Source organism: Diachasma alloeum, unplaced genomic scaffold (assembly GCF_001412515.2).
Source record: "Diachasma alloeum isolate Michigan unplaced genomic scaffold, Dall2.0 Dall_scaffold_00185, whole genome shotgun sequence".
NCBI classification, from domain to species: Eukaryota; Metazoa; Arthropoda; class Insecta; order Hymenoptera; family Braconidae; genus Diachasma; species Diachasma alloeum.
Window position 1 is genome coordinate 1,465,186 of NW_021680351.1, and position 15,639 is coordinate 1,480,824.

The 15,639-nt window shown below is 34.2% G+C and overlaps 1 protein-coding gene across 10 annotated transcripts in view; it reads left to right on the forward strand.

Moving 5' to 3' along the window:
• Window positions 1–13,007, forward strand: part of LOC107048138 (septin-7) — a 33,736-nt gene extending 20,729 nt beyond the window's left edge. For 9 of the 10 annotated variants that reach the window (XM_015271160.2, XM_015271161.2, XM_015271163.1 and 6 more), the window contains 7 exons: window positions 296–503; window positions 1,919–2,171; window positions 2,270–2,459; window positions 3,285–3,450; window positions 4,838–4,973; window positions 5,090–5,253; window positions 7,456–8,755. In XM_015271160.2, coding sequence (XP_015126646.1) covers window positions 296–503; window positions 1,919–2,171; window positions 2,270–2,459; window positions 3,285–3,450; window positions 4,838–4,973; window positions 5,090–5,253; window positions 7,456–7,615 — 1,277 coding nt within the window. In that variant the 3' untranslated portion in view covers window positions 7,616–8,755. Of the gene's footprint in view, window positions 1–295; window positions 504–1,918; window positions 2,172–2,269; window positions 2,460–3,284; window positions 3,451–4,837; window positions 4,974–5,089; window positions 5,254–7,455; window positions 8,756–10,050 lie in introns of those variants that run through there. The other variant, XM_015271157.1, reaches the window with a different exon arrangement.
• Window positions 13,008–15,639: the final 2,632 nt, after the last annotated feature.

Below are 15,639 nucleotides of genomic sequence, written 5' to 3' on the forward strand. Positions count from 1 at the left end.
TGAGCGGTGACTCATCAAAATTGTTTCATTTGTTCGGAGTATATGGGGGGTTGAATGAGACTGGTGGAATTTTTCGTGTGGCATTTAAAGAGCGAAGTTAAATTCAAATTCATACAGTTTCACTTACTCCCGTCCAAAATTAGCTTAGCTCTCTTTAGATGCGGTTGAACCCTAAATAGAGAAGTTCAAGTGCTTGCACTTGGTGGCCATATGTTTCGCATTCAGCTCGTTTGAATGCCCTTCACTCGATGGTTTCACTCGATGTATGAAATACCTGTGGGGCTTTAACTTGCAGGAGAGTCTGGTTTGGGCAAATCGACACTGATAAACTCAATGTTCCTGGCTGATATATACAGTGCAGAGTATCCTGGACCTAGTCTGAGAGTCAAGAAAACTGTTGCTGTGGAAACGACGAAAGTCTTACTGAAGGAGAATGGAGTCAATCTCACGTTGACTATTGTTGATACACCTGGGTTTGGGGATGCAGTCGATAACAGCAATTGGTAAATGATAATACTCACATCATATGACTAAAATCGACAGGTTTAAACCGTTCGTCAGTGGACGGAGTAGTTGAATACAATGGGAGAACAGAAAACAATTTGATTTATCAATTTTTTTTATTTTTGTTAATTGACCATTTATCCTGTGAGTCAGGTGTTCTAGGAGAAAATGTCTAAAGTCATTTTTTGTAGCTCATGAAATTGTCGATGAAAAATGTCTTTGGACGTTTCTACCTAAAACCAGTTGTGATGGAGATAATTCAGAAGCGAAGTCGTAAAACGGTTTCAGTCGAATTATCTCCCAGTTGAGTTTTTTACGAATATTTCCGAATCCAAGGGAGATAGCGAAATTTTCATAATTACATTTGTTGTAGCACTCAATCGGCTCTACAAAAAAGGTTGTAACAACAATTTTGCCATCTCCCTTAGATTCCGAGATATTCATTGAAAACTGGTCAATAGTCAAAAATGACATACTCTTTTACCACTTCGCTACTGAATTGAAGAATTGGGGAGATTTGAATAGCAAATTTTTCATTTTTGTCATTTCTGAATTCATTTTACAAACTAGGGGTTCTGGGGGGAAATTGTGAGAGCTTTACTGGGACATTTCATCGTCTAAAAAATGGCTCTAGTCATTTCTACTTCTCAAAATAACTTAAAAACTAATAAAATTCATTTATTTTTCCCCAATTGCAATTTTTTAAGGCCCGCGTGTATTATCTTTTGAACGTGATCTTCTTTTTTTTTATTTTGATAATCTGAAATGGTCTTCAATTGCCCTGGAGTCTTCAACAATTATGATTCTACAATAAAAAAAACGTTGAAAAAAACTGAACATTTTCAAAGAGCGTTTTTGAATGATATTAGTCTCAGTAGCCAATGTATGTCAGATCGTTAGTTGCGAACTTATTTCCTAATCTTTACTAAAAATGCTCTTTGAAAATGTTCAGTTTTTTTCTACTTTTTTTTATTGTGCAATCATAATTTTTAGGAACATCGACGTGATGTAAAATCCAATGTGATATATTTTGGATTATGAAGATGGCAAAACAATCGAGATAACGTTCGAACGATAATTCATGCGGTCCTTAATCTTTCAAATTTACGAGGAATAATAAAAATTCTGTGTTATATATATTATAATATATTAATATAATAATAATAATATAATATAATATATATTATATAATATATATATATTATAATATAATAATAATAACTATTATTATTATTAATATATTATATTATTATTATATTAATAATAATAATATAATATATTAATATAATAATAATAATATTTAATATTATAATATATAAGTTAATATATATCATAAAAAAATGTTAGGATTCATGTTGAAAAAAAATGAATGATAAATTATTTAAAAAAATATGTATTAATTTTTTGATTTCAGTTGGGTACCAGTAATCGAATACATCGAATCAAAATACGAGGAATTTTTGAATGCCGAGTCGCGAGTGATTCGACGACAAATACCAGACAGTCGTGTGCATTGCTGTCTGTACTTTGTATCGCCAACGGGTCATGGTTTGAAGCCACTCGACGTTGAATTTATGCAGCGGTTGCACGACAAAGTTAATATTATACCAGTCATAGCCAAGGCTGACACCATGACTCCGGACGAGTGTGCGCACTTCAAGAAACAAGTGAGTCACATGCATTTTTTTTTTTTTTTTTCATGAATAAACGAGTGAAAAATGGGATAAGTAATACAGTATTTGAAATGCACGTGATTTCCTTGCAGATACTCAACGAGATAGCACAGCACAAGATTAAGATATACGAGTTTCCGGAGGTGGAGGAGGAGGAGGAGAACAAATTGCATAAAGTACTGAGGGACAGAGTGCCATTTGCGGTTGTTGGGGCTAATACTGTTGTGGAGCATGAGGGAAAGAAGGTTCGGGGGAGGAAGTATCCTTGGGGTGTTGCTGAAGGTGAGGGGAATGCATTTTAGGAATTGAGAATTTCATTCGAATTGAAAAAAATTTTATTATACCCGGAGATACAGAGTACCCTGAGGGCAAGCCATTGTTTATGATTATTAATCTTTATTTGGAACTGAAATTAATTTTTATGGAAAAATTGAGGCCTTGGTAATTAAAATTCATTGGTTATTCAAAATTTCCAAAGAAATTCATGAGAAAATGCCATAAAAATGATTTTCAGGGGTTTCAATGACAAACCCACTCTTTACTCAGATAATTTTATTGTTAACAAGAGGTGAAAAATCGATTTTCAAAGTTTTAAATTTGTTTTTTTTTATTCTGGTGCTTTTACCTCGAAAATGGTGAGTTTTAGAAGAAAATGTTGAATGAATGATTTTTAGAGGTTGAAATTCCCTACAAAAAGTGTCTTTTGACATTTTTGTGCAGAACAACTCGGTTATGAGATAAATTCACACTGAACAAAAATGTAAAAATTGTTTCTTCCAAAAATTGGATTTTTATCTCTTTAAATCATCAATTATATTTAAAAAAATTATCAATTTTTAATTTTCAACATTTTCTTCAACACCTCAAAAGTCTCAACTTTTCCTCTCAGAACGAATCTTCCGTATGAATTTACAACTAGAAACAAAAAAATGCAAAACTTAATTTTTTTAAAAGGCAGATTTTTCTTCATTTTTAAAAGTATTTCATCATCTCGATAGTTGTGTTAGTGGAAAATATACGAAGAAATTTGTGCAGAGAATTTCATAAGTCTAACGTCTCCCAAAAAGAATTCTCGAAATCTAAATGATTTATTTTATTCTGTTCTAGTGGAGAATCTGGAACACTGTGACTTCATTGCACTGAGAAATATGGTGATAAGAACTCATCTCCAAGACCTCAAGGAAGTAACGAATAATGTACATTACGAGAACTTCCGCTGTCGCACACTCGCTGGACTAGGTGTCGACGGAAAACCCACGAGAATTTCGAACAAGTGAGTTGCTCTCCTAAATGAAACAATTAAAAAAACTCAATTTGATGAATAATAAAGTGAGATAAAGACGTTAAACGAGGGAATTTCCCATTTTCCCTTCAGTTTTTGACGAATATGTCCCTTCAATTATTCAATATTCATCAAAAACTGAGATATTGATGGAAAATAATTGACATAAAATCATCAAATCATCAATTTTAGAAGAACAAAACGATTTTGAGGGAAAATATTTCACATAAAATCGTTAAATTCCTGTTAAAACTCAAGATAAATAGAATTTCATGACTGAAATCGTGAAATTTACCTTCATTATTCATCTATACGATGAAATCCTCAGCAATTATCATCATCCATCCATTAAAAATATTCTCATCAATCGTCAACAATAAGTTGATGAAATAAAAATGAAAAATTAGTGAATGAAAAAAGCTTGAAAGTACGGAAAATCAGAAAAGAGTCGGGGACAAGCTTGTGCATGCAAACTCAACGAAAAAATACGAAAAAGACAATAGATCGAAGAGAATTGCAGCGACAATTAGCCCTAGAGAGTGGAATACTGTCTAGTACTTTGACTAATTCTCATGATAAAATTTTAATAGTTTATTTCTTTCGGTTAGTTTATGCCCACCAGGAGTGATGAACAGTTTCATGACAGTTTGGTAAGTTCTATATTATCCGAGGCTGCCAATTATCTACTGTTTTGTGTGCACAAGACTTATCAGTATTATTTCATTGAAATTCTTCTCCAAATTGAAATTGTTTCAATTTCACTATCTGAATTGCCAAATTTCTGGTGCAATGTGTGAGCCAGTTTCAGCATTAAAAAGGCACTGGGGTATGATTCCACGTACATATCTGCAGTAATTGATTCAATCGTGGAATTTTTGGACTTCATCGTCATCTGTTTTTGTAGAACATTAGTTGACGAGTGGTAAATCGTAATTAATTGAATTCCATGTTTTTTAATTACTGAATTATCTTGGAATTTGTTGATTTTAGGAGAAAATGTCAAAGGAATAATTTTTAGGGATTGAAATTTTCGATAAAAAATGTTTCTTGACATTTTTCGATAAAACCACTCTTTAATGAGATAATTTTATTGTTAACAAGAGGTGAAAGATCGATTTTTTAGTCTTAAATGTGATTTTTTCTGTCGCAATGCATTTATCTCAAAAATGGTTAGTTTTATGAGAAAATGGCATAAGAATGATTTTTAGGTATAGAAATTTCCTACAAAAAGTGTCTTATGACTTTTTGGGATAGAAGCACTCTTTACTGAGATAACTTCACTGCTGAAAAAGATGAAAGATCGATTTTTCAAACCCTTAAATTCGTTTTTTAAAATAATAATTAATTTATCTCGAATGGTTTGTTCCTCTTATTTCAGGAATCCCCTGGCACAACTGGAGGAGGAGAAACGTGAGCACGACAACAAAATGAAGAAGATGGAAACAGAGATGGAGCAGGTGTTTGAAATGAAAGTTCGTGAGAAGAAGCAGAAGCTTAAGGATTCAGAGGCAGACGTAAGTACTTCACTCGATTCCTCTTAGTAGACTACGTTTCAATGTTATCACTAATTTTATTAAAAAACTATCTACACTGTCTGAAGACAAGATGAATTTTCCACTTGTAATTGCAGTTGCAGAGACGACATGCCCAAATGCGTTCATCACTGGAGCAACAGTTGCGGGAGCTCGAGGAAAAAAGACGAGCATTTGAGGGTGAAAAACAAGTCTGGGAGCAACAAACTGGCCACAGTATTGATGAATTGCGCAGACGTAGCTTGGAAGCCAACTCAAAAGAGTGAGTATTCCTCCACTGACTAATCACCATTGCCAGTTGTGATTTCATCCCACATTTAGACTGTTCTGTTCTGTTGTTGTCCTACGTCTCGATATTCACTGGTTTCATCCGCAGGAGAGTTTCAATTTCATTTCCAATATTTTTTATTTTGTCATGTCAATGTTATCATCAATCAATGACAATGACCATTGAGATTACTAATGGATGTTCAATGTCTCTTCTGTATTTCCAATGCATGCGGCAGTTTATTCAACTTCCATAAAAAGCAAATGCTATGGGAATTGAGGAATATGTGAAAACGTTTTAATCTGTGGTAATGGATTATTCTTTTAAAGTTTATGAATTTTTTTTTCTCAATTTTTTTGGATTTTCTGGTTCAAGTATTCTTAGGGGAGGGTTTTGAGGAGAATCGAGTGTAACAGTTCGATATTTTTGAGAAATGTTATTTTACGTTTTATTGAATATTGAATTATGTCAGTGATGAGTGAGTCTAGAAGAAAATGTGAGGAGATATTTTTTGTTGGGAATTTTCTTCTCTTTGAGAAAGCTCTCTGACGTTTTCTCCTAAAATCTCTTTTTCTGGAGATAAATCGAGTATTCTGGGAGGGGAAAATCGAGAGCACTCGAATATCCTCAACAAAATGTGGGGCAAAATGAAACAATGGAAAAAACTATTTAGCACGATTCAGAAAACTTTGTCGAGGGTCAAGCGACCCTTAAGGACGGTGGAAATGAGCGCCAAAGGGTCTTAGGGGTCGAGGGTTGAATGGGTCATTTGATTCTTGAGTGAAATAAAAAAAAGTTGAGGGTCTAATGACCCTTAAAGATGTTTGGAGATGAGGTTTAAAGGGTCTTAAGGCCCTCAACTATTTGAGGTTAAGGGTCAAATGGCCTTTCTAGACGTTCGGTGGTAAGGGTCAAGGGTCAAAAGGGCTCAAGAGTCAAGGGTCAGAAGAATCATTTGACCCTCAACTAAAACAAAAACGTTGAGGGTCAAATGACTCTTAACCATGTTTGGAGTTGGGGGTCGAAAGGTCTTGAGGGTCAAATGACCCTAAAAACCGTTTGGAGTTGAGGGTCAAAAGGTTTTAAGGGTCAAATGACCCTCAGATGGATCATTTGACCCTCAACTATAACCAAAAAATTAAGGGTCAAGGGTCAAATGGATCACTAAAATAGGAAAAAGTTGAGGGTCAAATGACCCTTCACCATGTTTGGAGTTGAGGGTCGAAAGGTCTTGAGGGTCAAATGACCCTAAAAACCGTTTGGAGTTGAGGGTCAAAAGGTTTTAAGGGTCAAATGACCCTCATAGCCGGTTGGGGATGAGGGTCAAGGGTCAGATGGATCATTTGACCCTCAACTATAACCAAAAAATTAAGGGTCAAGGGTCAAATGGATCACTAAAATAGGAAAAAGTTGAGGGTCAAATGACCCTTCACCATGTTTGGAGTTGAGGGTCGAAAGGTCTTGAGGGTCAAATGACCCTAAAAACCGTTTGGAGTTGAGGGTCAAAAGGTTTTAAGGGTCAAATGACCCTCAGATGGATCATTTGACCCTCAACTATAACCAAAAAATTAAGGGTCAAGGGTCAAATGGATCACTAAAATAGGAAAAAGTTGAGGGTCAAATGACCCTTCACCATGTTTGGAGTTGAGGGTCGAAAGGTCTTGAGGGTCAAATGACCCTAAAAACCGTTTGGAGTTGAGGGTCAAAAGGTTTTAAGGGTCAAATGACCCTCATAGCCGGTTGGAGATGAGGGTCAAGGGTCAAATGGATCATTTGACCCTCAACTATAACCAAAAAATTAAGGGTCAAGGGTCAAATGGATCACTAAAATAGGAAAAAGTTGAGGGTCAAATGACCCCTAAGGACGTTCGGAGATGAGGGTTACAAGGTCTTAAGCGTCAAATGGGTCATTTGACCCTCAACTAAACAAATAAAAAGTTTCTTGAATCATGCCAAATGCTCGTTTATTCTCCTGCCCCATTTTGCCCCAGTCATCCAACCCCCTCATTTATCTTCCAGACGCATCTTGCACCCAGTCATACTCACAACCCCCCCATAATCGCTGGCCAATAAATAGTGAAATAGTGAATAGTGCCCACACTATCGTCGCAATCACACGCTTACAAAAAAATGTTAATTTCTGCTTATTATGTATGTTTGCTTTGTATACGAATACCGCGGTGTCCATTTATCTAGGACTTGCTCGATGTCCTCCGAGGGATCCGGCGGTGGAGGGGGTACATTGAGGGGATCACGCGGCTTGGGGAGTCTTCTTCGTCGTCACGCCAGTTTCAAATCACCACAAGACAACCCCCCACAGATTCAACTTGTCATACAACATCCCGAGCATTCTTAATTCAATCATTTACGATTAATTAGATGTTTAGGTTTAATACGAGAAACATTTATGCTAACATTTTGTAGAAGGCAACTAATTAAATAATTCATGATTTTTTCGCAATTTAGAGTGGAATAGGATTAACTCATGAGTTTATCGACTTTTTGAGATTTTTTTTTTTTATTGAAAAAACACATTTCGGAGGTAAAGAGGAGGGAATTTTGCTCGATACGCTATTTATTCTTTTTTTATAACATAATTATTATAGAGAAAATAGTTGAATTGTTATTGGGAATGAGGGAATGGTGGGGCACAGTGGATGATTGTTCTTGTTCTAGTACTTAAAAGGAGATGAACAAATTTGGTTTTCGTTTTTACTGAATATCTCGAAATTGAAGGGGGATAGCGAAACTTTGATGGGAACCTTTTTTGTAGATCTCTTTTTACTCCACAAAAATGGTATCGATGAAAATTTTGCTATCTCTCTTTAATTCTGAGATATCCAAGAAAAACTGAATGTGAAACAGAGTTTATCTCTTACTTCAAAACTTCTCCACAAAATCTTTGATATCTTGAGATTGGTAGAGTGAAATTGGGCGAATCGAACGTCATTTTGAAGAATGAAAAAATATCTTCAAAATGAGAGAAAACATGTCCAATTTGAATCGTTGGTTCACAAGATATTGCAGATTGAAAAAATTGTATTGTTCGTTCTGCTGTTAAATTAGTTTAAAATCCTCTTTACGTCCTCTAATTATTCATTCCATCCGCGAAAACTTGTAGAAAATTTTGACAGCCTCATTTGCAGGCATAAATTAACATGAAGAAATATTTTCGAATATTAGTGAAGCAGTTTGTGACTTATTTGGCATTTTTCATCATTTATGTCACTAATTACACTAATTACGTTTGATTACAATGTAATGAAACAATTGAGTACTAATCCCAGTTTTTTGGATTAATTAAAACGTAACATGAGCACTCATTTGTAAACTCCTCAAGCTGTCGTCTTTATTAATGATGATTGGATGATTAATAACTCAGGATTAATAGTTTTGAGAGACAGCTTGACAGAGTATTAATGAAATTCAATCACAGTTCGTTGTAGTTGGATAACTCCATGAAAATTGTATTGTCATACTCATTTTATAAATTTGCAAATAAACGTAATGCTTTCTTACAAATTATTCACTAACCAAATTTGTCCTAGTGCGAGAGACAGAGGAACGAAGTAATTTTGTTGAAATGGGGGAGCGGAATTGTGGGGAGCAATCGTTTCACTTCAAGCGTCAATATCTCAGGATTGGCGGAGTGAAATTCCTCGATTTTTTATTCATTCCCGAGGAAATTTAACGGAGTTTAGGATGAAAAAAAAATCGCTCATTTCGGATCACTTGTTCGGGAGATATTCAAGATTTTGCCCCCACCAAATTCCTCAGGAATTAGTTTGTGATAGCAGTTGACGATCTGCATTTCTGTTTTGTTCAGTCTGAATATTTTGTCATCAATTGCTGTTTGTATTTGTCGCTTTGATGAATTTCTCTTCTTTAAGATGAACTTTTTGCGCTACTCAGTCATTTCCGCATGAGCCTGAGTTGCCAAGTTTAATTATGATTGAGTAAAATGGGGAATGGGAAGAGAGGGATAAAACCGCTGTCTTTAATCGTCAGTAACTTGGGAACGGCAGAGTGAAATTTTCGAATTTTTCTTTCGTTTTCAAGGTATTTTTTCAGGCTTTAAAATGAGCCCTCGGTTTTCCAAATCGTATCGTTTGGTCGGGAGATATTCAAGATTGAAGATGGCCCTTTTATCTGATTCTTCATTCTTTATTGTCATTTGGAGAAGAGGAACAGGTGGGGGAGATGGAGAGCATGTGGGGATGACTTCTATTTGGAGTTACGCCCTTTTTTCTAGCATGCGCAATTAGTGTCAATCAACTGTGGTTGGCATGCAAAGATTATTCAGGAGAGATAGAACTGGTGAAACATGTTTTTTAAATTTTGCGTTCTCTTGAGAATGAGAGCTTCGAACAGAGAATATAAAATAAAAAACCATTTTTGCGGACAATTTCGTGTACTCCACGAAAGGCCTGAAGATATTTTTTGGTAGCACCACAGAAGAATAGAGACAATTACACAATTAACGAAAATAAAAAGCTTGAAACTCTCAACAACTTTTTTTCAAATTTTTCACATATTTGTAAACTTAAATTATCTCGATAACAAATGATTTGAGAGGAAAATGTTACAGAACCTTTTTCGCGGGGAATTTAATTCTCTACAAAAAAGGTTCTTACATATTTCCCCCTAAACCGACTCATTCCCGAGAAAACGCCAAAATTTAAAGAACCAAAAGACTTTTATACGATTCACCGCATCTCCAGACTTCTCCAAGAAAATTAAAATCACCCCACGACCCCTAAATCATTTAAACGTGCACTTTTATCCTTTCAGGACTGTCGACGGCAAGGATAAAAAGAACAAGAAAAAGGGGCTCTTCTAAGGGACCTCAAGCCCTCGAGGAATCGAAAAAAAAACCGAAGAGACGGGTCTCACGCAACGGCTGTTTCCCCTCGCACGATTTATTAAACAAGTCTTTACTGCATAGTAAAAGAGATGAAGAAACCCACAAAACGTAATCACTGAATGTAAAAAAACAATTTGATATAATAATCTTTAAATGATTTTTGTACATGACGACTTATCTTTAGAGAGAAGAAAATAGTTTGACATTCATCATTTTTATTCAGTCGAATAGTGAACTGACGATGGGGTGAGGAACTAAAAGAGAAGAATAATAGCAATAATTAAGAAAAAAAAGTAATAACATTAATTAACTCTCATGGAGTGCGTCTGATTCATCAATCTCTTCCAATAATCAGCAATTAATTAATTGTGAGGATCAGTAACTATTTTATTTATGTTAATTGTACATGTAAATCTGAGAATTAATTATTTACAATGACAGATTGTCTTGTGTTGGTGGTTTTTTTAGGGTCGAGTGACTGTTTGAGGCAGACGTGTGCTTAATTTATCATTCCTTGGAATTTCGCGACAATTAGGATTATTTATGGAGAATTAAATTGAAGGAATATGTGCCAAAAATGGTTTGAGAGAGTGGGAAAGGGGGAGTTTTTTGGAAGAGGCTTGAGGGAAGGGGTTGGAGAGATTCAATCGCTTCTTTTGGAATTTTGGTTCTGGGGAATTTTTTTAATTGAGGGACAGCACCTTTTTTAGGCTTCGAAGTCATTCGTTGGCTGAGGTTTTCTGTTTTTTACATTTTGTTTGACATTGGATTATCTAAATCGCAAGATAAATTTAATTGATGGAAATGTCAAATTTAATTGACTACATTTTCGTGTTTTTTTTACATTTGGTTCAGTGTCAAATTATCTTTATAAGGAGTAATTTTATCGAAAAATGTCGTAAAACATTTTTGTAGGAAATTGTGTTCTCTGCAAAAAAGGTATTCTGATATTTTCTCCTAGAACAAGTTTTTCCCGAGATAAAGTCAATCAACAAAAATTTGTTTACATTTTATTGTTTTTACATTTTATTCTCGGTAACGAAAATCCTTTGATATTTTACTCTAGAACCATTCCTTGACATTGGATTATCTAGGTAATGGGCTCGTTTTCTTAAAAAAAAATCGCAGGATAAATTTAATGAATGGAAATGTCAAATTTAATTGACTACATTTTCGTGTTTTTTTTTACATTTTGTTCAGTGTCAAATTATCTTTATAAGGAGTAATTTTATCGAAAAATGTCGTAAAACATTTTTGTAGGAAATTGTGTTCTCTGCAAAAAAGGTATTCTGATATTTTCTCCTAGACCAAGTTTTTCCCGAGATAAAGCCAATCATTTTATTCTCGGTAACGAAAGTCCTTTGACATTTTATTCTGAAACCATTCCTCGTTGAGACACATGCGATCAACAAAAATATATCATTTGACTGATTACATTCGCCAGTTTTGCATTTCACGTGATATTAAATCATCTCGATATCGCAGTTCAATAAAAAATGTCAAAGGATATTTTTACAGAAAATTTCACCGCCACGAAAAAAAAATCTGACATTTCCTTTTAAAATTCCTCATTTCCAAGGTGAATCCAATGAACAAAAATGTCAAATGTCAGATGTGACTGATTACATTTCTCAATTTCCACATTATGTTTTATTTCAAATTATCTCAATGACCGTTGACGTTACAAAAAAATGGCAGAAGACATTTTTTATAGAAAATTTCATTCCCTACAAAAAAGATGATGTGACTTTTTCTTCCAAATCCAGCCCTTTTCCAGAAATAAATTCCTTAATAATAAAAAGAAGAAAAAAGATGATAAACAAAATTCCTATTATCAAAACAAAAATTCCAAACATTTTGAAACGATCCGGCATATGTAATGATGCTTCCCATTGCTCGATTACTCAACGTACAAAGAAAAAAAACGCAAAATTATGTTATCGAATGACGGAAAACGGCACAATATTGAACACGTCTTCATTACCCAATAATTTCCGCAAAAACATGAACAATGATCACGTTTTTTACCGCTTGAATGAGTCGTCCATACATAACTATAATCAAACACGTAGCTATAAAGTACAAAAGCACTAGAAGAAATGAAAAATAACGGAGGAAACAAAATAAATTACAAACGAGTCACGGAAATTCGTTCAACTTCTGACGAGATGAAATGAAGAAAGGAGTGTCGATGGCTCGACAAGTCCTGATTTAGTATTATAATGGTGAGAGAGCAATTAAGTACATAAGTTTCATATGAATGAAGGGGTGAATCGTCCCTGCGGAGTCAAAAGGGCGCAACAGAAGCATTTAAATATGTCCAAAAAGTCTTTGTGATGTCCCAAGAGTCCGTTCAATCTTCGATATCTCAGGATCAAATGACGCGATTTGAATATTTTTTCTTTCATTTTGAAGATGGAAAAATTTTCTTCAGAATGAAAGAAAAATTATTGAAATTCACTCTGCCAATCTGGAGATATTAGAGATTGAAGACGATCGATTTTTTTTCGCTTTCCCAATCTGTTGAATTTTTTCATCTCTGATCTCTCCGGAAGGAGTGATGCGATTTGGATAATTTTTTTTTCATTTTAAAGAAAATTTTATAATCTTTGAAATGAAAACAAAAACGTTGGAATTCACTCAGCCGATCGCGAGATATCGGGGATTGAAGGGGAAAGTTTCATTTTGACTGTGCAAAGACGATTGATCCTAGATTATATTTTGCCGTGCCAGAATAAAGCAACGCTGCCGCCATTTCTTAATGAATATTAGATGTATTAATTGTAACGATGTCCCGACGCCGCTGACTAGAAGAGAAAAATCCGTAATTATGTAATCGATTGACGAGATCTATAAAAACGTAAAATACAACTATTACATTTTATTTTTCCTCTGTTGGATTTTTGTGTTTTTCATTCCTCTGGGGAATTCTTTGGGAGTATTTAGGTGGATGGGCAACGGCCATGGGTGAACCCATGGAGAAATTCTGATGGGGTCGATGGACTGAGGATGGCCTACATCTGAGGTCCACGTGTTCCAGAATTTTTTGATTCAATTTTTGGAGTTTATTTTCGTTTTCAGGATATGAATGGGCGATGGAGAGTGGAATGCAGCGATTTGTGTCTTCATTTTCGAGGGAATTTTTAATTACAGGAAATTTTATTCAGCTCTGCCTATATTTTCATCTAATTAATTAATTAATCAATCGAAATCACGATTTTATTCATGTTAATTGCGCAATTAGATTGAAGAATGAATATCAGATTATAATTCGTCAATAATTTTGAGAATTGTTTCTGAATATTTTAGATATTTTTCTTTCTCATCAGATAATGAATATTTTATTGAGGAAATAACTTATTCTCCTCCATGACGACTTATTTCCAATCCTATTGTATCGAATAGTGAATGATGATGAAGAGAGGACTATAAAGAAAAGAATAGCAGAATTAAAATTGGAAAAATAATTTAAGGGAAATAATAATCAAATTATCATTTCTAATATTCTCATTCATCAATTTTTTTGAACAATGGGGAATGAAAAATTTATCGCAGGAACAAAAAAATTAATTTAATCCCGAGGTTAAATCAGTGTTAATTCAAATGGGGCAAGATAAATAAAAAATTATTCTTCAGGTCAAATATTGAAAAATTATGACCCCTACGATATAATTGAACCCGAGGATAGATTTTACCCTGGGGTTTATTTGGATAACAGAGCTTCGTGCAACCGGGGCTGATTTTCTAACAATTAAATTAAAATTAAATTAAAGGAATTTTGCTCGATTCTAGAATATTTTACCTTATATTTCGTTCGGTAAATATTGAATATTTCATTGGAGATTTGAATTTCACTGGTGAGTTGAGTTCGAGGGAGAGCCCCGACACTGATTGCCATCCTAATTGATTAGCCCTGACAGTTCATCGAATGATGAATCAATTTCTCGGGTGGAAAGCGAGGAAATTAGGTCACATCGAGGGACAATTGAGAGTGATCACGAGTTTTTAAATAGTCTCTGGGTTCAATTGTTGTCAAGAGTGACGAGGACTTCAAATCCCACATTGAATCAATGATAATAGGATAAAAAACTAAAATTAATTAATTTTTTTTTAATAAGAAAAAAAAAATTGAAAACTCATCTTTTGAAAAACAGCTTTTTGTCATTCTTAAGGTGTTCGTCTGTAAATTCCCGGCGGCGGGGGGGGGGGGGGGGGGGACTATTGTTATCGAGTCCTGATTCAATCGCTGAACACGAAAAATTGAAATTTTCTAATAAAGTATTCCATTATAATATTGTTTTAATCTTCAATTTTTTTTCGTTATTCACTAATTGAATTCACGTATTGCATTGCTTTTCAAACCATTCTTTATAATCATTGGAGTTGTATAAAAATGCGTAGAAAAAGTGAAAATTATCTCAGTAACGAGTTGTTTTATCAAAAAATGTCATAAGCCATTTTTTACTGGGAATTTAATCCTCTGTAGAAATGCCTTGTGTCATTTTCTCCTCAAATTAATCCCCGCGAAGAGGAATGCAATTGACAAAACGATAAATCGAGAGAGAAAAAAAACTTCCGCAATTTCAACAGTCAATAATTGCAAAATCATTATGAAACAGTTGATAATAACGAATAACTGAAAGAAATCGTCTCACAAAATCACATAATAATCTCATAAAATTCTAAAATTCATGAAATGCATGCCTCTAACAATAAAAAAAATTGAATGACGTCTCCTTTTTTTTTGTTTAACGATGTTTTTATTCAAGAATAACAGTCGGTATTTACAATATTTACAAACCTTAAAAACTAGTATCAAAAAAAGTTCTGGTAAAGTTATTTAATGATGTATTACACGCTTTTCGCCAAAATTCACGTTTTTTGCATTTTTCTGGGAAATTGTTGATCGGATTGACGTGAAAAATATACAGTTTTTGCGTTTTATCATTAATTAATGGCTCACGAAATTTCATGATCGTGCAATCATTTTACTGCATTTTTTTTTCTAAAACATTTCGGAAATTCACAAAACTTTAGAAAAAATTCTGGAAAATGATTGCACTATCATAAAACTTGGTGAGTCAGTCAAGAATGATTAAAACGCGAAAACTAGCTGAATTGTTTCGCGTCAATCCGATCAATAATTTGCCAGAAGAATTTTCTGGCAAATTATCGACGGGAGTGACGTGAAAAAATATAACGATTTTGTGGTTTGTCATTCTTTAATGGCTCACGAAGTTGCGTAGTGGTGCGATAATTTTCATGCATTTTTTCTACAGTTTTGTGATTCTTTTTAAAAGTTTAAAGAAAGCGCAGGAAAATGTTCGCACCACCTTAAAATTTCGTGAGTCATTAAATAATGACAAAACGCAAAAACGTTATATTTTTTCACGTCAATTCCATCATAAGTTTGCCAGAAAAATTAAAAAAACGTGAATTTTGTCCGAAAGGGTGTAGTACATCCCTAGCGTATAAACATTTGGCCAGAAGAGGCTCTCGAGTGTATTTTATATCCA